The sequence below is a fragment of the Rhinoraja longicauda genome, chromosome 11, assembly GCF_053455715.1.
Source record: "Rhinoraja longicauda isolate Sanriku21f chromosome 11, sRhiLon1.1, whole genome shotgun sequence".
NCBI classification, from domain to species: Eukaryota; Metazoa; Chordata; class Chondrichthyes; order Rajiformes; family Arhynchobatidae; genus Rhinoraja; species Rhinoraja longicauda.
This window is the reverse complement of record NC_135963.1, coordinates 49,236,498-49,260,498: the sequence shown is the minus strand read 5'-3', so window position 1 is coordinate 49,260,498 and position 24,001 is coordinate 49,236,498. Positions and strand designations below refer to the sequence as shown.

The window sequence follows — 24,001 nt, the reverse complement described above, 5'->3', positions numbered from 1 at the left end:
CGTAAAGTTGGAATAACCCTAAACTCTCCGCCTTGTCTGAACTTGGACTAATTCCCAAATTCCCATTTACTCATTACTCTTGGCGTCTCTGAACTAAGTTGTCTCCAGATTATAACTGAAAACGTAGCAGTAAAATACCCTTTCCTTTTCCTCAGTTTGTTCTTGCCTCTACCCGACCTCCTCCCATCCTACAACTCCCCAAGATCTTGAGATCACATCCAAATTTAAACGTGTCATTACTAACAGACCTAATCAAATCAACTACCATAACACTGAAAGCTCAAGTATTTCAAACAATGGCATTACCTTAAATCAGAACTTGCACACAAAATACTGGAAATGAGCAGTAGTTCAGACCCTGTTTGTGGAGAAAGAAGCTGAATTTTCGGATGCCTTAAAACCCATTATATTATGAGGATTTTTAGTCACTGGTCCTTATATCTCCTTACTACTTTGTCTTCAATTTTCACTTGATAATGTTGCTTTGATCATCTGGAGTACTTTCATTGTGTGAGAGGTATTTCATTAATAGACAGTCTTATTGCTTTAGAAAAAGTCCTGATATTTGGACCGATAAAGGTAAACATTACAATTACTAGTGGGATGGGAATCAAATGAAAAAATCTTGATAAAGATACAATGAATTAAGTATAACGCAATAAGAACTGTAGAAATTGAAATCATGCTCTGTAACATGAGTGGCCAACTTTTAGACTTCAGACTTTATCTATATAGCATGGACACAGGCCCTTCGGCCCACTGAGCCTGCGCTGACCAGCGATCACCCAGTACATCAGTACTATCCCAAACACAAGGGATTATTTACAATTTCCAGAAGCCAGTTAACCTACAAACCCGTACGTCTTTGGACTGTGGGAGGAAACCGTAGCATGCGGAGAAAACCCGCACGGTCACAGGGAGAACGTACAAACTCCATACAGACAGCACCCGTAGTGAGGATTGTGAACTTGTATCTCTGGCACCGTGAGGCGGCAACTCTACCACTGCACCACTTTTCCACCCTCAAGGAGCATATTCAAAGAAAACCTTTTTGCTTGCTTAACTAACAAGTTACTAAATGTACAATTTTACTCAAATACCATTCAATGACATTTTCTACAAATATGATGATGTTATTGACATTCATTTAACATGCTACCACTAACTGTCTGAAAGTGCGGTTAATTAGCGGAGCATCGTACGTGCATACAAACAGGTGGTTGAGCTGACAAATAATGAGAATTTCCTGCTCTTGGGGTGAAGTACCACAGATAGAAATCTACAAAGAGTAAACACCCTGTTGATCAAAAATGAAAAAGAAAACAGTACAGAGGTAGAGGGCGGGATGGATGGATGGAGAAAAGCACATTCTTCTCACTAGGATCAAGTCCACATCCAGGGCTCGGCTGACAATTGCTTAACTGCAGAATCCAATTGAATTTACCCTTTTATTGTGAGAGTAAGTAACTGCATGGAAATAGCTCCCTGGAGTATAATCATGTCAAGAAATGATTCTTACCAAGAACCCTCGTTGTCAACACTACACATTCCACACAAGTGCGGCTGTGTGTTCTACTCTACTTCAGTTTTACTGAAGATCTGGTTTCCCATACATATTGCAATGTATTCTGATGCATCTGACAAATCAATTATAATGAACTACCAACTGATGATATATTATCGTTGCCAAGTGGGAGGACAAAATTCGAGATCATCACGATTGTGTTTTTGTTGCCTGGTGAAAGTGATCTGGCACCTCGTGGCAAATCCAACAAATCCTTACACTTGTTGATTATGCAATTTGGTATTCATGTACCACTCATTTTTTAAAAACCTGCAGGTAGTGAAAATGTTGGCTCTGAGCAAATGCTGTTCTGTAGCAAACCATCTCATGAAACTAATTTGATCTAATGTGTTTGCTTTGCTGACAATTTGAATAACTAACTGTAAGCAAAGCTGGCTGTCAATTGACCATGGGGGAAAAAAAACTAATTTCCTTTCTCTCTTTTACTTTTAGCACAAGGAAAAACGTTCTCACTCTTGAGGTAAGAATTCTAGATTTTTTTTTTATTGGCTTGTTGTAAGATTATTTTCATACATAGTTTTCTTCAGTATTATCTGTGGCTCTATGTTACCAAGGTGATAAGATTGCATTTATTGCAGCAGAAAGAGCAAACCTTTCACATGAAAGTAAAAGCATTTCCTCATACACTATTTGCTAAAGCCAGCATTCAATGTGGAACCGAGACTCCAAGAATAAGAAGGTTCCAGCCTCAGCCACTCAGCCTGTTTCATCTGGGAACATTAGGAGCAGCTGGGCAAAGGAAATCAGAGAGAATTCCAGTGGTGTTGGTTCACACTGGGTCATGAGATATGCAGGAACTAAGGATGGCTTCCCTGGCAAAAATAAACACAGTGCTGGAGTAACTCAGTGGGTCAGGCAGCATCCCTGGAGAACATGGATAGGTGACATTTTGTGTCGGGGACCCTTCTACGGTCTCTAAAGTTGCTGCCTGTCCCACTGAGTTACTCCAGCACTTTGTATCTTTTTTTTCTACCTCCTCATTCCATATACCCACCAACCATCTTGAGTGAGAAACGTGCCCCTCAGATTCCTACCCACTTACCACTTTCACCGTAAGCCTATGTCCTCTGTTTCTTGATTCCCCTACACTGGGTAAAAGACTCTATGCATTCACCCTATCTATTCCCCTCATGATTTTATACACCTCCACAAGATCACTCCTCAACCTCCTGCACTCCAAGGAATAAAGTCCTAGCCAAGGAATGACATCTTAGCTTTCCCTGTAGCTCAGGTCCTTGGGTCTTGGCAACAGCCAGGGTAGAAATCGATTATGCCTCACTAAATTTATGAATTCCAGTTTAATGCTAATAAAGTTTTTTAATTTCCTATCTTTACAGCAAAGAAGCACAGAAAACATCAGGTACTTACAAGTTGAATGAAGAAGTCTAGTGACAACATTACTCAGGTGGGTGACCTGTGTTTAATTCATCACAGTTGCACGTTATTAGTGAGATATTCACATTGCCACCATCATACTGTTTCTGATTAAGTTTAAAGCTGATTCGGTTTTTTGATTCTAAAGATATAAGAATCCAGGGCAGTCCCAGCACCTCTAATTGTGCCGTACATTTTATTTTTCAGGCTTTTCATACCTTCATTGAAAGAATGACCAGAAATGAAAGGATTGAGGAAATATTTTCTTATATCACTGGAATTGCAATTAGTCGGTACAACATCATGAATGGATGGATTTCCTTTGCTGGAGAGCTCAACACAACATCTTTAATCTTCGTTCAAATACATCCTTCATTTTTCTGACTGTCAAATAACATGGGTGAAACAGCAGAGCTTCCTGTACAACCCATCATTCCTCGATCCATAGACTTGTGTTATATGATTTCTTTCATGGAATTAAGCCCCAGGACAATGTTTATGGGCGTTGCTGTAGCAAATAAAATAGCCGGAATTGAGATTCTGATAATGGGCATTCTGATAATGCCAGACCTCCATATAAAGGAGACACAAGCAACTATTTGTCAGATCACTGGATATGCTGCCAAATTTGATTCAGCACAACCTTGCATTGTGTGCTGTGTTGATACGTACAGCTATGATGTTAACTATATCTGTTTACATTTGTGCTCCATCATGGAGATGAATCGTAAAGACAAAGCCACCAAAGGTGGAGGTAACTAATTATCTGTGATAATGGACTTAGGCAAGTTTATTTAATACATTTTTAAAGTTAAAGCTGCCTTTAGAGTTTTTGTGACTTCACGTTCAATGAGTGTGAGAAGACAGCCTATAGGCTGTCTAAGCATGCTTATAAGCAATGATGTCTAACTTGGAACAATGTCCTCACTTACTCCCTAACTCCCAACTCTTGCCCGCTTTTTCTCCCCTCCTGGCAATCCCAATATTTTAAAATTGTGAATGAATTAATGGCTGACAATTCGAATGGCATGATCAAGGATATATAAACGCATGGCATCAGATATTAAGTTTTGCGATGTCTACCTTCAACAGAATCCAAAGCAATTATGTTCCCATAAATCATGTACAACCCCGGTTAATGAAAAGATTAAATTTACTCGTAATAAAGATGGCAAAGTACAGAACGGACTGAATGGCAAGGCATGTAAAATTCCTTAGTGTCAACAGAATTAACAAAAATAATTGTGCTGGGTCCTCTCAGGAAGTTGTGAAACTGCACAAGGCCGTTGAATATGTTGCTACATTCCACAATGTTGACTGTCTCTGTACATATTGACGTATAAATGTGTGTGCAATTAATATTTATTACTAAAGTATTTATTTCCTCCCAATGGGATGTGTTTAATTATTATCTGAAATGTGATAGATCTATCTAATTGTTTCATCGGGTTTACTGCACTGACAGTGTGCATCAGTTTGTGAGCTTTTGTTATCCATGTAGTTCCATATTTCTGTTATGTTGTGCTGTTGTCTTGTTAACCTGCAGCCAATTCTCATTTCCAAATTCATGAGCTCATTAAATGCACTTTTTTTATTGGAGAGATGATAGGTTTTGTATTATCTGTTCCTGATCCTTTAATTTATTAAGAAATAATGAAGTATAAAAATTAGGCACAAATAATCTGGAGTGAAGAAAGACAACACAGTTGATCTTCATCTTTTGCTTCAAAGTTATCCATATTGAACAACTTGAATGATAACAAAGCTGCATTTAGCCCATGCAGTTTGATAACATGATAACTGACTGTAATAAACAAGCTAGTTTGGGATTCCACTATAGAACAAAAATGGTATTAAGTTAATGTAATATTAATATTTTATGGACACTGGAATAGACTCCACTCGCAGTTGTGATATCCCTCACTGTAATAACGATGAAAATAAGAGATTTTTGGTGCAAGTTTAAATATTGTTTGCAATTTATTTATGAAGCTACTGCCATTTAAAGTATTTTTTCAAAGTTATACACAAATTGATATTATTATACAAAAATATTAAATAAGATAGTTGCATATCTGTCACTGATTAGTTCATACCTTTCCTGATTGACATAATTTGTGAATACAATTCTAATAAAATACATATGCTGGGCATAAATACATTTGTTGTTAATTATTTTATAAGATACCGGCACGATGAACATGTGCTAGGTCAGAAGAAGGGTCTCGACCCGAAACGTCACCCATTCCTTCTCTCCAGAGATGCTGCCTGTCCCGCTGAGTTACTCCAGCATTTTGTGTCTTTCTTTGGTTTAAACCAGCTTCTGCAGTTCCTTCCTGCACATGAGTTAGGTCAGTTTGGGTGGATCTGTATCGCAATTATCTTCTTCTCAGGCAGACCCTCATCATCGGGGTGACTTGCATCCACTCCAGTGATGCAATGTCGAAACAGGCCCTTCAGCCCAACTTGCCCACACTGGCCAATATGTCCCAGATACACTAGTCCCACCTGCCAGCATTTGGTCCTTATCCTTCCAAACCTGTCTTATTCATGTGCCTATCTAACTGCTTCTTAAATGTTGCAATAATCCCTGCCTCAACTACCTCCTCTGGCAGCTTGTTCCATACATCCACCACCCTTTGTGTGAAAAAGTTACCCCTCGGATTCCTATTAAATCTTTTCCCCTTCACCTTAAACCTATGTCCTCTGGTCCTCTATTCACCTTCTCTGGCAAGAGACACTGTGCATCTACCTGATCTATTCATCTCACGATATTATACACCTCTATAAGCTAACTCCTCATCTTCCTGTGTTCCAAGGAATAGAGTCCCAGCCCTCTCAACCTGTCAGACCCTCTAGTCCCGGCAACATCCTAGTAAATCTCCTCTGTACCCTTTCCAGCTTGACATTTTTCTTACAACACGGTGCTCAGAACTGAACACAAAACTCTAAATGTGGCCTCGCCAACGTCTTATACAACTGCAACATGACCTCCCAACCTCTATACTCAACACTTTGGCTGATGAAGGCCAATGTGCCAAAAGCCTTTTTGACCGCTCGATCTACCTGCGACTCCACCTTCAGGGAGCTGCACTCCTAGATCCCTCTACTCTACAACACTCCCCAGAGCCCTACCATTCACTGTGTAGGTCTTGCCCATGTTAGACGTCCCCAATTGCAACACCTCAAATTTCTCTGCAATAAATTCCATCAACCATTCCTCAGCCCACTTGGCCAATCGATCCAGATCCTGCTGCAATTTTTCACAACCATCTTCACTATCTGAAAAACCATCCACTTTTGTATTATCTGCATTTGACTATATTGTTGAATATTTTCTCAAAACACAAAGTGCTGGAGTAACCTAACGGGTTTGGCAGCATCTGTGGAGGAAATGGATAGGCAACTTTTCAGTTTGGGACCCTTCATCAGACTGATTGTAGTCGGGGGTGAAAGCTGGATCAGAGATGGGGGTGGGCCATAGCCTGGCAGCGATAGGTGGATACAGGTGAGGATTTTGATTGGCAGATGGGTGGACAAAGGCTAGTGGTGAATCTTTTCACCAATCCACTTGTAAAACAGTTTTAAATGACCTCCCATTGTTTCTTAGACTGTGTCCCCTGGTTCTGGACTCCCCCAACATTGGGAACATTTTTCCTGCATCTAGCTTGTCCAGTCCTTTTATAATTCTATATGTTTCTATAAGATCCCATAAGATTCTATAAACAGCTCTGATGGTATCTCTGCAAAGCTCAAGATGCCTGCTTATGGGTACACCAGATCTCAGAAGCATAGACAAGGCCAGGGATCTCTGCTGCATGGTAAATCAAGAGTTTTAAGCTTTTGATTTTCAAATAACCTTTCCCTCAATTTACCAAGGGCTGTACTGACCATTTGAAGTTGTGGCGAATTGTGTAATTGATGTCTCTTTTCATAGCTTCCAAGCCACCATGAAGAAAATTGAAAGTGGAGATGCTTTTCTGTAAGTTCTTAAATTTTTTGAGGATGTTACACAGTCTTTTCCCACTGATTATCTTGATGTAGGGGTGATGCTCCAGGAGAATCTTTGCCTCTAGGTGAATCATTGCAAAACCCAAGAAACCAGAAACAAATCTGGGTACATTGGCATAAGAAGCTGACAGTTGAATCTTGCATTTTGCATGGTTACCAATAATGTGTCCTCCTGACCTATTCGACACTTAAAACCAGTTTTCTGTACATTTGCAGGAAAGAAAACTGCAGACGCTGGTTTAAATTGACGGTAGACACAAAATGCTGGAGCAACTCAGCGGGTCAGGCAGCATCTCTGGAGAGAAGGAATGGGTGATGTTTCGGGTCAAGACCTAGGGTCCTAAGGTCTCGACCCGAAACGTCACCCATTCCTTCTCTCCGGAGATGCTGCCTGACCCGCTGAGTTGCTCCAGCATTTTGTGTCTACCTTTCTGTAAATTTACTTTGTACTGTTGACTTTGATGGAGTCAAGGTGCCAGCGAGCCCACAAAAGGTTATGTACAATACAAAGGATGGTGCTTCATTTTCTTTGGAGTTGTCACACAGCGAAAATCCACCCTGATATCCAGGGAGAAACAAGGAACTGCAGAGGCAGGTTTACAGAAAAGACACAAAGTGCTGGAGTAACTCAGCGGGTCAGGCAGCATCTGGAGAACATGGATAGGTGACGATTCAGATCGGGAACCTTCTTCAGACTGATTGTGTGAGGGTGCTGGGGGGGGAGTGTGGGGAAGAAAGCTGGATGGGCAAGACAAGGAATCCACATCACTTGGAGTCCTGATCTCCCTGCTGCCTGGATGGAATATACACATTCTTCCTGTGACTGTGTGGGGTTTCTCCAGGTGCACCAGTTTCCTCCCTCATCCCAAAGAAGTGTAGGCTGTTAGGTTAACTGGCCACTGTAAATATCCCTTATCTATAGGTGAGTGATAGAATCGGGAGAATTGGTGAGACTGGGGAATGTAGGCGACAGGGAAAATTAGTAGGGGATGGGATTGTTCTCCGAGCATAAACTGGATTGGCAATTTGACCTTCTCTGTTATATACATACATGGAATATATGAGAGAGAGGTGCAGCAAAATACTGTTACCAATGGACAGATAGTTAGTCATAGAGCCATACAGCGTGGAAACAGGCCCTTCGGCTCAACTTGTGTACCTGTTGTGTACAATGTCATTGTCATTCTCTGCAATGTATAGGAATCATTTAGAGGGATTTGGGCAAAATGTGGGCAGGTGAAACTAGTGTAGATTGGGCATCTTGTTCAGCATGGGCAAGTTGGGCTGAAGGTCCTGTTTCCATGCTGTTTGGCCTTATGACTATTGCATGTTCACAGCAAATCCACACAATCTGAACGCTGGCGAATAGCTTCTAGCGCCATCTCCTGGCATAAGGCATTGTCAGATTTCAGAATGTTCTGTGAAGCTCTAGACCAAACTTAATGCATCTTGTAAAGTAGCAGAGACATTTTATAATGTGACCCAAACATGAAATGAAAAATGCAGCAAAGTTTAGTTTACTAAAAGCAAAAACAAGGAGCTAGATACAAAGAAAGCAGGTTGAGCATGAAAAAGAGTCATAGATGTGGTCATAGAGTCATACAGCATGGACCCAGGCCCTTCGGCCCAACTTGTCCACACCGACCAACATGTCCCATCCACACTAGTCCCACCTGCCTGCGTTTGGCCCATATCCTTCTAAACCTGTCCTATCCATGTGCCTGTTCAAATGTTTTTTAAACGTTGCGATAATATCTGCCTCAAATACCTCCTCTGGCAACACGTTCCATATACCCACCACACTTATGTGTAAAAGTTACTCTCTGGTTCCTATTAAATCTTTCCCCCCTCATCTTAAACCTGTGTCCTCTGGTTCTCAATTCCCCTACTCTGGGTAAGACATTCTGTGCTTCTACCTAATCTATTCCTCTCATGATTTTGTACACCTTTACAAGATCACCACTTATCTTCTTGTGCTCCAAGGAATAGAGTCCTAGCCTGCTCAACCTCTCTATAGCTCAGGCCAAGTCCTGGGAACTTTCTCGTATTTGTTGAGCATAAACAGTCACATGTCAGAAATAAGAAAGATCTATTGCAGAGCTGTGGTGAAGAATCTGTAGGTAGGAACACCATAATACAACCCTCAAGAATTGTATGCATCTACTGGTAGTGGCCAGAGAAGCAACAGGAGTTCCCGCTGGGCACTTCTACGTTTGAGTTGAGTTGTTTTGCTGAGGATGGGTTTTCAAAGTAGGTGCACTAAAATCATCGAGAGGAGAAATTCAACAGTACATGCACTCATCCGATTTGGGAAACGGCTGACAAATTATTTAACTAGTTTAGTTTAGATAAACAGCATGGAAATAGGCCCCATGGCCAACTGAGTCCTCGCCAACCAATGATCACCACACATTAATTCTGACCTATACACTAGGGACAATTTCCAGAAGCCAATTAACCTACAAATCTGCACATCTTTGCAATGTGGGAGGAACACCCATGCCATCACAGGGAGAACATACAAACTCTGTACAGACACCACCCGTTGTCAGGATCAATCCTGGGTTTCCGCCGCTGTGAGGCAGCAACTCTACTGCTGCGTCTCTGTGCCACCCCAACTAGCCAGGAATGAATGCAGAAGTCCATCTGCAATTTACTTCTCTTACTGCTTAGATGTTAGATCATGCATCCTTTGGCATCAAAGTAAAAAACTTCACACAAAAAGGTGATGTGTTCAGATCTGTGGATATACGAGAGCAGAAGACGACTGCGTTTGAACATGAGGTGCTGGATGGATCTAGGGTAATGCGAGCAGCCGAAGATAAAAACCAGCATTGTGATGGATTTTCCAACTTCCTGGAAATAGATTCAACCACATCATCAGCTATCATTCACAAGGGGAAGGCTCATTCTGCCACACAGTATTCCAGACGAAGCAGTAACAATCTGCTGTAGATGAGTGCAGTTTGTTGCTACGTTGAGACAGCATGATCACCACACTGTCCCCAATTCAATAGAAAGGCAGAACATGCTGTAAAAAAAAAATCCAAAATACCCAGCCAAATTGCTAAGGGGAAAATAAGGCGCAAATAAACACGCCACAAACTCCAGCACATAAAAACATGACCATTGCTCGCGAGAGTTCAATTCTAGCCTAAACCAGACTGACGTGCCCCTGAACCAAGTTGCGACTGCATGATCACCTGTCCCCAATCCAATGAAAAGGCAGAACCTGCCATAAACAATCTACCACTGTGCCGCCCACATCAAGATGCCCCAACTTCTGTACTCAATATCCTTCTCAATAAAAGCAAGCATTTCAAAGGCCGTCTTAACCACACTGTTCACCTGTTCCACCATTTTTAGGGAATCACTAGACCAAGTGGACCCGTTGGGCCCAAACCTCTCCTGCATTGGTGCAGCATCTCCTCATCCCCCCCTCCCCTTCCCCTCCCACTCCATCCCCCCTCATCCTCCCTCCTCCCCCTCCCTCGGAGATAGATTTAAACTTTAAAATGTGAATAACTTATAAAAATCTAACACCAATTTCAATGAAATTTCTTCCATTAGCACGACAGTAAGGTAGGCCTAAAATTGTCGCACTATCGTGTACCATTTTGGCTGTAGTTCAGAAACAAACAAACAAATGAGTTTTAGTATATAGATGCACCTGTACTCTCAGATCTGTGTTCTGCAATATTCTCCAGGGCTGTATAACTTGCTGTGCAACTCCTGCCCTGGTTTGATATACCTACCAAAGTGCAACACCTCACACTTGTCAGAGATAAATTCCATTTGCCATTTCTTGGCCGACCTTCCCAACTGATCTAGATCCTGTTGTAATCTTAGATATCCTTCCTCACTGTCCATTGTACCACTACTGTGCATTGTTCCCTGAAGGTGGAATCTCATGTGGATAGGGTGGTGAAGAAGGCATTTGGTATGCTTGCCTTTATAAATCAGAGCATCGAGTATAGAAGTTGGGATGTGATGTTGAAATTGTACAGGGCATTGGTGAGGCCGAATCTGGAGTATGGTGTGCAGTTCTGGTCGCCAAATTATAGGAAAGATGTCGACAAAATGGAGAGGGTACAGAGGAGATTTACTAGAATGTTGCCTGGGTTTCAGCACTTAAGCTACAGAGAGAGGTTGAACAGGTTGGGTCTTTATTCTTTGGAGCGTAGAAGGTTGAGGGGGGACTTGATAGAGGTTTTTAAAATTTTGAGAGGGACGGACAGAGTTGACGTGGGTAGGCTTTTCCCTTTGAGAGTGGGGAAGATTCCAACAAGGGGACATAGCTTCAGAATTGAGGGACAAAAGTTTAGGGGTAACATGAGGGGTAACTTCTTTACTCAGAGGGTGGTGGCTGTATGGAATGGGCTTCTGGTGGAAGTGGTGGAGGCTGGCTCGATTTTATTATTTAAGAGTAAATTGGATAGGTATATGGATAGGAGGGGATTAGAGGGTTATGGTCTGAGTGCAGGTAGAGGAGACTAGGTCAGGGAGAGTGGTCGGCGTGGACTGGAAGGGCCGAACGGGCCTGTTTCCGTGCTGTAGTTGTTATATGGTTATATGGTTATATGGTTACTCGTAGTGTTATTGCAGGTTGCAAATGTCAATGGTCAAGATGTGACTTGGTTAATTCTTCAACATGTCCTCTTACCTTTTACCAAAAAAATTTTTGTGAATGTTTCTTTACACTATTACTACTTATGAAAGGCCATGTTAATGAATAGTTTTCTATTAGTAGCACAAATATTGCAAGATCCACATCAATAATGTGCACTGTCTGCTGCTGGAAACACATTTAAAGTTTAACACAATTTAAACTCATTTTCTGTGTAATATAATAAATATGAAAAATTTCTTATACTTGGTGATGGGGTTGGCTCAATAATTGTAGTTTTGCCTCTCGGTCTGAAGATGGTAGTTTAAGTATATGATTAAACAGATGATTCCGGTGTACACATCACTGCAGTGCCACCTTGTATATATATTGTTAAACTCTACACACCCAAAAATGGAAATGTAACTTGTACAGGGGCAGGACAGCAAGTTTACAAGATTTACAAAAATTAACTGCACTTACGGAGGCTTCAGATGCACCCGCTTCATTATCTTTATAACATTGACAGCCTCAGCGTTTGTTTCTGTGGGTTTCAATCATGAAAGATGAAACATTTTAATCTTTGGTACTGCAAAGCTGTCCATTTGAAATTTATCAAGAGCTAATATGAAACTATAACTGCTTAAAGTATTTTTTTCAAACAATTCTTGGTGCATTTATTAAAATAGTTTGCAGTTCCTTCATACATATTTAAATAGTTTGCAGTACAACGGTGGATATTTAGATAATATTTGCCGGAAATATGTTAACTACCCTAAGTAATGCCGCTATTTCCTTTTTTTGATCAGGTTATGCTGTTTAAGTTAAGATGAAATAAGGAGTAAACTTTTCTTCACTTAACCAGCTTTGCAAGTACATTCAAACAGGTGTATTATTCAACTAATTACATTTTCAACACTGGCGAGATTTAAATGTTTCATTTCATCAACTCGATTCTTGTGTATCTGGAAAGCAGGAGTCACCCAACGTCCACAGGAACACTGATCACCGTACCAGTTAAAAGATCCCAACTTGCAGTTGCATTTTGGGCAAAGCAACTAGGAAAAAAACATGAAAATGTGGAAAACAATTAGTGTACATCTTATTTCAATTTTACCGACAGTTATACGGTGCACCATAGCCAGTAATCAACCATTCGGAAACAACGTTTACTGCTTTTTTGGGGGGAGGAAAATGAACAGAATTTGATTGCAAGGCCATCTTTGTTGCCATCAGTGCAACTTTCCTATGCATTGTAGTTCTTAAGTGCAATAAATGACAATTCCATAGGATGCACACATATTCAAAACTACTTTAAACTATTTTAGGTTTTGACGTACGCTGTTTTCCTATTTCAGTCCCATAATGATCCTTTATAATATCGATCTGCTTTCAACCTTCAAATTCCAACCCTTTTTGAACTCCCCCTCACAATCTTCTCCTCCACTGCTGCATGTATTTCACTTCTGCACCGATACCAGAAACAATTTTGCCACGGAATAATTCCAGTTTTCTTTCTCTGTGCCAGGGAAGACGGCATCTTGTGGTACCAAGGTTATTTATCTCCTTAAAGGTATATAGATAGCAGCTCATCTGTTGCAAGAGGAACAACAGGCACAGCTCTGGACCAGGTTGTGGGCAAAGGGTCAAAATAAGCTTTCTGGGGCAGAATTGCTAATCAAAAATAGTGTCAGCAGGAGGAGATGCAAGGTCAGTATATGATTTAGAAACTTGCAAAATAGCTTGGTTTTACACAGCATCTTCAAAACAGAAATTATCCCACATTTACTGAAATGTTAATTTTCTATGTTTATTCATCTAAGCAATACTAAAGCGACACCACACAAGTGTTTAGTTCCATCACCTTTCCCTCCAAGTTGAACTGTTGTAAAATGTTAATGATATGAGACACTACGAGTTTTGGACAAGGGATTATCTCCAAAGACATACGGGTATGTAGGTTAATTGGCTGGGTAAATGTAAAAAAAAAAAAAATTGTCCCTAGTGGGTGTAGGATAGTGTTAATGTACAGGGATCGCTGGGCGGCACGGACTTGGAGGGCCGAAAAGGCCTGTTTCCGGCTGCATATATATGATATGATATGATGATATGATCACAGGTGGACCATCTGAACTGGCTAATGCAAGTTTGGAAAAGTTTAACAACACCTATTCATGTCAGCTGGGTGTATGTTTGGTCGAATGGTCAATAAGAAAGGTGCTTTCGGGTTGGGTAAATCTGGTAGCCACGACTCTCTCTACTTTGTGTCAGCAAAAGTGAGCAACAGTGATAAATAAATGTGCCAGCTAGTAGAACTAGGTTGACACAAAATGCTAGAGTAACTCAGCGGGTCAGGCAGCATCTCGGGAGAGAAGGAATGGGTGACGTTTTGGGTCGATACCCTTCTTCAGACTGATCACACAGTAGAACTAGGTTATTGTACATTCTGACACCATGCTTGCTGATGCAACCTTGTATTGGATTTTAGTGCTGACATGCTTGGATAGCATGAATAGCCAAGGGCAGGGGGGGGGGGGGGGAGGGGGGCAAGGTTCTGTCGACTTAGACATCAACTTGTTCATTCGAGGTATCTGTGCACAGATTTAGTACACCGCCAGTGAGACACACCCAGAGAGAGACCAAAGAATCTGGCCTTCGTTTCTCAGGTAGATACAGACACTTCGTTAATGAGACACAAAATGCTGGAGTAACTCAGCGGGTCAGGCAGCATCTCTGGAGAGAAGGAATGGGTGACGCTTCGGGTCTTCAGACTGATGTCAGGGGAGGGGGCGGCAGGGCCGTCTTAACGCATGGGCCTGATGGGCACTTGCCCGGGGCCCCACGAGCATAGGGGCCCCATGTTGATCTGTGTATGTTAAGTGACTTGCAATAAATAAATACTACTTTAAAAATGTAGGTTCAATAAGTGCTTTTTTCGCAACATTTTCGGCCCCTAAGTGCTTCTCACAGTGATCTGTAAGTGCTTTTCGCAACAATGTAGCACCCTAAGTCCATCGCTAAGTGCTTTTCGGTAAGTGCTTTTTGCCGGCACGACGGGGGGGGGGGCTGGTAGGGAAAGGGGGGTGGGGGAGAGTAACGGTAGGGGCCCCAGTACACTGCTTTGCCCGGGGGCCCATAATGCTGTAAAAATGGCCCTGGGGGGCGGGACAAAGGTAGGATGTAGTCGGAGACAGGAAGACTAGTGGGAGAACTGGGAAGGGGAGGCGATAGAGAGGGAAAGCAGGGACCATCTGAAGTTAATGAGATTGATTCTCATTTTATTCTATTCTGCCATTTTCTCCAAGCATTCACAAAACGTCAAAGGAATACTTTACTCTGACACTAATACACACACGGTTTGGGTCAAGCTTCAACCTCTAACGAGAGTGAAATTAAGTTATTTTGTTGTAGAGGCAGAAAAGCGTGGAAGCCGTCTGGTGAAACTTGGCGTGAGATGGAGAGGTGACAGTGGTCTGCCAAGCTAGACATGACACCATTCAGGCTACTTTCCTGTTCACAAATAATCATGCTGAAAGCTGAAGGACAGGAAATGGGCATGAGTAAATTTGGATCAATAAATTAAAAATGTAGACATAAAAACATAATCTGCACCATCATCCTAATACCAGCAGATAATAAATATTTTCAATATCCAGAATCGTAGAGTTAGCAAACATATGTATCTTTACATATATCTTTACAACTTCTCCTTTGACTCCTCCCACTTCCTCCAAACCAGAGGCGTAGCTATGGGCATTCGCATGGGCCCTAGCTACGCCTGCCTCTTTGTCGGGTACGTCGAACAATCCCTGTTCCAGACGTGCACTGGCCCCATCCCCGAACTCTACCTCCGCTACATCAACGACTGCATTGGTGCTACCTCTTGCACCCATGCAGAACTCACTGACTTTATACACTTCACCTCCAATTTCCATCCTGCCCTTAAATATACCTGGACTATCTCTGACATCTCCCTCCCGTTTCTGGACCTCACCATCTCCATCACAGGAGAAAAACTAGTGACGGACATTTATTACAAGCCCACGGACTCGCACAGCTATCTGGACTACACTTCTTCCCACCCGGTCCCCTGCAAAAAGTCTATCCCCTACTCCCAATTCCTCCGTCTACGCCGCATCTGCGCCCGGGATGAGGTGTTTCAGACTAGGGCTTCCGAGATGTCCTCGTTTTTCAGAAAACGGGGCTTCCCCTCCTCCATTATAGATGAGGCTCTCACTAGGGTCTCTTCTACATCCCGCAGCTCCGCTCTTGCTCCCCATCCCCCCACTCGCAACAAGGACAGGATCCCCCTCGTTCTCACCTTCCACCCCACCAGCCAGCGGATCCAACATATCATCCACCAACATTTCCGTCACCTATAACAGGACCCCACCACTGGCCATACCTTCCCATCCCCTCCCCTCTCTGCAGAGACCGTTCCCTCCGCAACTCCCTGGTCCACTCGTCCCTTCCTACCCAAACCACCCTAACCCCGGGCACTTTCCCTTGCAACCGCACGAGATGCAACACCTGTCCCTTTACCTCCCCCCTCAACTCCATCAAAGGACCCAAACATTCTTTCCAGGTGAGACAGAGGTTCACCTGCACCTCCTCCAACCTCATCTATTGCATCCGCTGCTCTAGATGTCAACTGATCTATATCGGCGAAACCAAGCGCAGGCTCGGCGATCGCTTCGCTGAACACCTGCGCTCGGTCCGCATTAACGCAACTGATCTCCCGGTGGCCCAGCACTTTAACTCCCCCTCCCATTCCCAGTCTGACCTCTCTGTCATGGGCCTCCTCCAGTGCCATAGTGAGGCCCGCCGGAAATTGGAGGAGCAGCACCTCATATTTCGCCTGGGCAGTTTGCAGCCCGGTGGTATGAACGTCGACTTCTCCAACTTCAGATAGCTCCTCTGTCCCTCCCTTCCCCTCCTCCTTCCCAGAGCTCCCTCTATCTTCCTGTCTCCACCTATATCCTTCCTTTGTCCCACCCCCGACATCAGTCTGAAGAAGGGTCTCGACCCGAAACGTCACCCATTCCTTCTCTCCCGAGATGCTGCCTGACCTGCTGAGTTACTCCAGCATTTTGTGAATAAATCGATATGTATCTTTACATCTTTTACTTAGTACTAAGTATATCATTTTTAATAACTTATCCACATTTATCTTGCTTACATGCTGGAAGCATATTTTTAATTGTTAAATTTTGATATTTCAAAGGTATATTTGTAATTTATCCACTGATTTTGATTTCCTGCATCAAAAATCACATTGAAATGAGTTCGTCAAAGTAACTCAACTATATTAATGGAATTATACTGGATGTACTTTAACGTAAGATTATCAAATATAATCTACACTGTTAATTGGTCAACTTAAATTATCTAATATTTCATACTGAAAACTCCAGGTATCTATTTTTGTTTGGTCGCCAACACATTGTATATATTATATATTCCCAACTCAAAGTGTATAGCGCAGATATACTCCCATATGTATTATAATATACATACTTGGAGCTATTAGAGATAGTTATCTATCTGTTGTGCCTTACCTGTCCATCCAAAACACCAAGTAGTGAAGGCTCCATCCATTGCACTGGTTCAATGAAATAGGATGTACATTTAGTCTGATCACCACGTCCGGTTTGAGTCAATCTCTTGCGACCAAAAGCTGCCGGTCCAGTTCCAGGTACATGAGTCAAATTACTTGAGCCACGAAATAAACCACGCCTGAAATTAGATTTTGGAAGGAGCAACTTTACCAAGATCATCTACATATTTGACACTGAAAATGGTAACAATAACTAAAATTATAGTCTTTGCACAAATGAAAGGTTTAATGATATTGAACTGTTAAGTTTATAGCTTTAGTACGTCTAACAACATCACAATATTTGTATGAGAAGGATTAGATGAAAAAGTATGGGGCTCATACTGAGCATCAAGACTGGCCAAACTCATTTGAACAAAATGGACATTTGCTGGCTGAAATTGTGTGATTCATACAAAAAGAATGGAAAAGATTAAGTAAATTCCCAAAACAATGCCAACTAGACTTCAATATAGACAAGTGCAAGGTCATAACATTTGGATCCTAAAGGAGAGAGGAGAATGCAATTTAAATAATGAAATACTAAAAATAGTGGCAGTCCACCAACATGTCAGTTACAAAAAAATCAAAAAGGCTAAATGCCCAGAGCATTAGCAATCAGAAATCAGAAGGGCAAAAAGGGGACAGGAGATAGCTCTGGCAGATATAATTAATATAATCCCAAGAGATTTTACAAATACATAAAAAGTAAAAAGGGCAAGAGATAGCGGGACCCCTCAAGAATCAAAGTAGTCAACTCTGTGTGGAGCCACAGGAGATGGGCAAGGTCCTCAATGAGTATTTCTCCTCTGTTTTTAGCATGGAGAAAGACAGGAGGACGGAGGAACTTGGGGCAGTCACTGGAAGTGTCTTGAGAGCAGTAAATATTATAGTTGGGGAGGTGCTGAATGTCCTGACGCTTATGAAGGTAGACAAATCTTCTGGGTCTGATCAGATATATCCGAGGACACTGTGGGAAGTTAGAGAGGAAATTGCAGGAGCCCTGGCTGAGAATTACGAGTCGTCCTTAAATACAGGCGAGGTGCCGGAAGACTGGAGGCTGGCATGACGCTGTTGACCTTGCATTTGGAGTATTGTGTTCAGTTCTGGGCACCATGTTATAGGAAAGATGCTGTCAATCTGGAGAGAGTGCATAGAAAAACCCAAACCCCATGTATTGGTGTCCTAATGTCCTAATGCATTCCTTTGACATTTTGTGAATGCATGGAGAAAATCTATAAGGATGTCGCTAGGACTCAAGGGCCTGAGTTACAAGGAGAGTTTAAGCAGGCTAGGACTCTATTCCTTGGAGTAGAGGAGGATGAGGGGTGATCTTATAGAGATGTACAAAATCATGAGAGGAATAGATCGGGTAGACACAGTTTCTTGCCCAGAGTAGGGGAAATCGAGAACCTGAGGACACAGTTTTACAGTGAGGGGGATAAGATTTAATAGGAACCTGTGAGGTAACTTTTTTACACAAGGGTTGGCGGGTGTATGGAACGAGTTGCCGGAGGAGGAAGTTAAGCTAGATACTATTGCAACATTTCTGAAACATTTGGACAGGTATATGGATTGGACAGGTTTAGAGGGATATGGGCCAAACGCAGGCAGGTGAGACTAATGTGGATGGGACATGTTGGTTGGTGTGGGCAAGTTGGGCTAAAGGGCCTGTTTCCACCCTGTATGACTCCATGTTAAGTTGAAATGATACAGTGGGTGGACAGGGATATTTTCTGCAGTTTTAAGGCTAATGGCCACATTCTAAACATCAGAAAGCGACATTTCCAAGGAGAAGGCCAGGGAACATTTCTACATGCCAAAGGCGGTAGAACTTTGGAACTCACTTCCTCAAATGAATGCGAACATGGGGTTGATGATAATTTTTAAATCTGCGATTGATAGATTTCTGGTATGTAATGTATTAAGACACATGGGCACAGATCAGTCAGGAGCCCAAAGAATATTTGGAGATGCTCAAGTGGTTTATTGCCTAAAATCATTCAGCGTTGTCTGATTATCAAAGAAATTCCACTCACCTACATTTTCTGCACCTGTAGATTGCTTCGCTGGTTTCCCCCAGGCTCATGGGATCCAATGCAAATAATTCCTTTGGTAAATTCTGGAGTTCTACATATATACAAAATGGTATTTACAAACAATTGAAATACTTTTCTTGCACACAAAAAACATGAATCACATTAACCTAATGTTACATACATTATAAAATATAATTTGATTTTTGTCACATGTAAGTGTATATTTTTTATAGTTTAAGACCAGGATCATTTATGATCCTCATGCTGTTTGTTGAAGAATGATTAGATGGCAGGATTAAAAGTTTCTGGTTTGTAAGACAAGAACAAAGTAACTGTTTTTACGTGCTGTTGTTAAATATTGCTGAATCCACAAGGTGAAATAAATAGGACAGAGAGGGCTTAATGAGCCATGCAAAGAACTTCATTTTGAGAATTCGAAATTATTAATTGCAAAATATTCAAGAATTTAAGTCAGAGGCCAAGTGAAATAACGTTCACAAATGTGAGTGTTACAGAAATTGGAGAAGTGGGTGCGGAAATGTGCTTTGTTCAAAACCATGAGTGTAATGATGAAAACAAGAAACTTAATGCAAATTAAGTAGCAAAAACCTCTGCTGTTAGGCACCATTAATGCGGACACCTGCTACATTCTGAATGAAAGAGCTAATTTTACAATTTAGCAAAAATAAGACAGCAGATTTGAGATAGAAAACGTAAAATAATTAGGTGGCAATTTAAATCATCTCATGATTTGAATGATTTTCTTGTACGTGCCCAAATCTGGCTGACAGCAGTGACAGATTACCTGGGTACTTCTCAGTGACTTTCTGAAGTCGATATTGTTTGTAATCAGCACTTGTTAAATCCACTTTGCAGCCCATTACTTCATACAGTTTTAGCTGCTTCACAAACTCATCATTTATCCTAAAAACGGAAGACACAAAACATTTTATAATCTTTCCCCCAAAATTAATTAAAATAGCAATAAAATGGATACTTATGTGATTACATCAACCTTACCTGACATCTGGTTTAATGGCTTTAAGTTTACTATATGCCTCTTCAAAACTCAGGTTATCAGTTTTCATGATATAAGCAGTTACCACAGCGGCACTTCTGCTGACTCCTGCATGACTGTGAAACAAAATAATTTTACTATGACTTAAAAGTTCTGCAACATAATTCAACTAAGTCTCTGCCATTTTCCCTTTAACTCTGCTCATCAGCAATCCTTTCGATGGTTCGACATCTATCTCACTCCTTGGTCCCTGATGTGAGCCAGAGAGTGCAAGTGGGTTGGGTGGCTGAAGGGTGAGACCAGCTTGTGGGTTGCACAAGAAACTGGAGCTGGGGTCAGACTTAGGAACACACAGGGATCAGGAACATGGGTAGGTTTGTAACCAGAGTTATAACATACAATCTGAAAGATGAAACTCATCAGGTTACATTTCCCAGTCCTTATACTTAATGGATTCACTGCTAAATGCATTAAAGATTTTAAAAAAGTGAAAGAAAAGTGTGTTGGAGTATCCAATGGTCCAGAAAATATGATAGTCCAGCCCCATCACATCCCAGGGGTGACATAGTTCTACTGTGGTGAAATGACCAAATAAGGTACGTATCAAATTCTATTTATCAGCAAGATTCTTTGTTCTGGTTTTGTATGCAGTTCTTGAGTGTTTTTTAAAAGTAGCTCCAGAGCACAGGAAATGACATTTGCAACACTATCAAGGACACCAAGAGACAATTCCTAATCAAACTTGAGTTCCAGAATATCCATATGGACACCCGTCACTTGTGGCAAGGCTTGCCTGCTGCATCATGTCACAAAGTGACGTCAAGCAGTATCACTGATAATGACGCATCCCTCCCCATCGAGCTCAGTGCTTTCTAGGTTTGAATAGAACAGAAAGTCAGTGAAATAGTATCACCTGCCCCAACAGTTTCAGGTGCACCTGTACCTACAGTCACGGTTGTGGACATCAGAGCAGTCTTCCTGAGAGTGAATCCATGGAAAACAACAGGGCCTGATGGAGTCTACGGACGTGTCCTCAGCAGCTACGTGTATCAGATAGCAGGAGTATTTGTACACATCTATAGCCTCCCCCTCTGCTAGTCTGGTTCCCACCTACTTTAAAAAGATCTCTATCATCCTGGTGCCAAAGAAAAACTAGGTAGCAAGCCTTCATGACTACTGTCTGGTGGCTCTGACATCCATCATCATCAAGTGCTTTGCGATGCTAGTCACATCAACTCCTGCCTCCCAGGCAGTCTAGATCGACTGCAATTTTACCCACCGCCGCAACAGGTCAGTGGCAGGTGGCATTTCTCTGGCCCTATACTCATTTCTGTGGCACCTGGACAAGGACATCTATGTCAAACTCCCATTTATTGACTATTAGACAAAGTGGACCCGTTGGATCCAACCTCTCCTGCATTGGTGCAGCATCCTCTCCCCTCCCTGGCTGTAGTTCAGGAACAAACAAGCAAACGAGAGTTTTAGTATAGAGATAGCTTCCTTCAACAGCATGATTTCAAACAAACTCATCTCTAAATTCCTGAATCTAAATCTCAGCATCCCCTTTGCAACTGGATCTTTGACTGTCTGACCCATAGACTGCAATTAGTAAGAACAGGCAACAAAAGATTATCCACAATAATTCTCAACATTGGTACTCCATAACGCTGGGTTCTCAACCCCTTATTCTACTCCCTATACGCACGTCAGTGCGACTATATTCAGCTCTAACTTCATTTGCAAGTTTGCTGATGACATCTTTGTAATGGGCCAGACCTTGAACAATGACAAAACAGAGTATAGAAAGGAGATAGAGAGCTTGCAGAGCAGTGTTAAGGCAGCAATTTGACCTGGTCCAACTACATCGACAATACAGCCAATAAATCACACTAATGCCTCCACTTGCTCAGAAGTCTAAGGAAATTCAACATGACTCCAATAACTTTTACCACTTTCAACAGATACACCATAGAAAGCGTCCTATTAAGATACATCACAGCTAAGCATGGCAACAGCTCTGCCCTAGAAAGCAAGAAATTGCAGTATTGTCCTTGCACCAGCCCATCAAAGCAGTCTACCTGCACACCTTTCCCCATCACTCTTATCCTCACTTCACATAACCTGGGGGAAAGCAACCAAGATAATCATGAAGCACTTACACCCTGATCATTCTCACTTCTGCCCTCGCCCTTTGGGCAGAAGATTCAAAAGCTTGAAAGCACATGCCACCAGATTCAAGAACAGCTTCATCCCTGTTGTTATCAGATTCTTGACCTCTCATAACCCAAGGATAATTTCTCAATTTTCCTGATCTCGTTGCTGCCCTTGCCCTTATTTTACTTTCTCTGTAACTGTAACACCGTATTCTTCACTGCATTTCTTTTCCTTTGCCTTACCTGCTATACTCATGTTTGGTGACTTTAACTCGTGTATGCGAGATGCCTGAAGAGCACGCAAAACTGTATTTTGTATCTCACTACACATGACAAATACTCTTGCTTTGTTTTTGTCTAATAATAGCTACCCATCAATGATCTGCAAGATATTTGTCCATTGAAAGGGATTAAGATTTCATCTTTGAACTCATTCTTCATCAAGAAGTGGAAACCACCGGATAAACGGGATCAGTTCACTGAGACCGTCTTTTATTGTCGGTTCAACATCAACACTTCAGCAATGTGTTTTGCGGCTGAATTCGTGGAAGCTTTTACACTGAAAATGACTGCTTTCTGAAAGCATTGAAACTTTGGAATTGCAACTGCGAACAACGGCTTATTGGATCCAAGCTGTGGTTGCCGGCTGTGAATGCAGTGTGGATGAGGGTGCTGCAGGCCTGCCCTGCCTGCGGGGGGCAGCGAAGATGGGGGTGTGCTGCAGGCCTGCCCTGCCTGCGGGGGGCAGCGAGGATGGGGGGTGGGGGGTGTGCTGCAGGCCTGCCCTGCGGGGGGCAGCGTGGATGGGGGTGTGCTGCAGGCCTGCCTGCCCTGTGGGGGGCAGTGAGGATGGGTGTGTGGGTGTGTGCTGCAGGCCTGCCTGCCCTGCGGGGGGCAGCGAGGATGGGGGGTGTGCTGCAGGCCTGCCTGCCCTGCGGGGGTCAGCGAGGATGGGTGTGTGCTGCAGGCCTGCCCTGTCCTGCGGGGGGCAGTGAGGATGGGTGTGTGCTGCAGGCCTGCCCTGCCCTGCGGGGGGCAGCGAGGATGGGTGTGTGCTGCAGGCCTGCCCTGCCCTGCGGGGGGCAGCGAGGTCGGATGCGGTTGCCGTACCAGTGCACCAGCACGGCGCCGCCCGCCGCCCCTTGCTGCACGAAGCCCACGCACTCGTCCAGGAGGCTGAGCAGGTCGGTGCACGGATCGTCCAGCGCCTGCACGAACTTCGCGCAAACGTCCCCGAGAGGCGGCGGTTCCTGCGAGTCCACGGTGAGGACGTGGGAGATGCCGCGCTCCGGGAGACTGCGAGGCTGCGCCACGTCGCCGGCTGCCCCCAGGAACAGGCCGCTCCTCACCGCGATCATCATGGCGACCCCCGCCCGCGGCGCGCCGACGTCATCGCGCATGCTGACGCCAGGCGTAGACCGTGGACCGCGTCGGGAGCGCGCGCGCTGGTGGTTGCCCAGCAACCGCGTCCCAATACAGGCCCTCCCTCAAACTTGCAAGTGCAAGTTTCAATGGGCCATGCTGGAGCAGTGAACAACACCAACACCCAAGCAACTGCAAATGCTGGTTAACAACACCAAAAAAAAGACAGTGCTGGAGTAACTCAGCGGGTCACGCAG

General features: G+C 43.0%; 2 protein-coding genes across 2 annotated transcripts in view; one reads left to right on the top strand and one right to left on the bottom strand.

The window, feature by feature from the left end:
• The window catches only part of LOC144597982 (P-selectin-like), a 54,836-nt gene extending 49,778 nt beyond the window's left edge, over window positions 1–5,058 (top strand). The window contains exons 16-18 of the mRNA XM_078407848.1: window positions 2,018–2,045; window positions 2,923–2,990; window positions 3,167–5,058. Coding sequence (XP_078263974.1) covers window positions 2,018–2,045; window positions 2,923–2,974 — 80 coding nt within the window. The 3' untranslated portion in view covers window positions 2,975–2,990; window positions 3,167–5,058. The remainder of the gene's footprint in view (window positions 1–2,017; window positions 2,046–2,922; window positions 2,991–3,166) is intronic.
• Window positions 5,059–12,225: 7,167 nt separating this feature from the next.
• dusp12 (dual specificity phosphatase 12) lies at window positions 12,226–23,765 on the bottom strand. The gene is made up of 6 exons (XM_078407639.1): window positions 23,493–23,765; window positions 20,232–20,345; window positions 20,017–20,135; window positions 19,212–19,302; window positions 17,135–17,312; window positions 12,226–12,634 (listed from the first exon to the last, which is right to left on the bottom strand). Exons 1-6 carry the CDS (start codon window positions 23,741–23,743, stop codon window positions 12,473–12,475), a joined length of 915 nt encoding a protein of 304 aa, XP_078263765.1. The 5' UTR covers window positions 23,744–23,765; the 3' UTR covers window positions 12,226–12,472.
• Between the last annotated feature and the right edge of the window lie 236 nt (window positions 23,766–24,001).

What these genes read in the sequence shown, in the direction of transcription:
- dusp12 (XM_078407639.1), bottom strand. Translation starts at nt 23,743, where the DNA reads ATGATGATCGCGGTGAGGAGCGGCCTGTTCCTGGGGGCAGCCGGCGAC. An exon ending in GCCATTAAACCAGATGTCAG is followed by an intron (nt 20,136 to 20,231) that starts GTAAGGTTGATG and finishes TTCCGTTTTTAG; the next exon opens with GATAAATGATGAGTTTGTGA. An exon ending in TACAGGTGCAGAAAATGTAG is followed by an intron (nt 17,313 to 19,211) that starts GTGAGTGGAATT and finishes ATCTAATTTCAG; the next exon opens with GCGTGGTTTATTTCGTGGCT.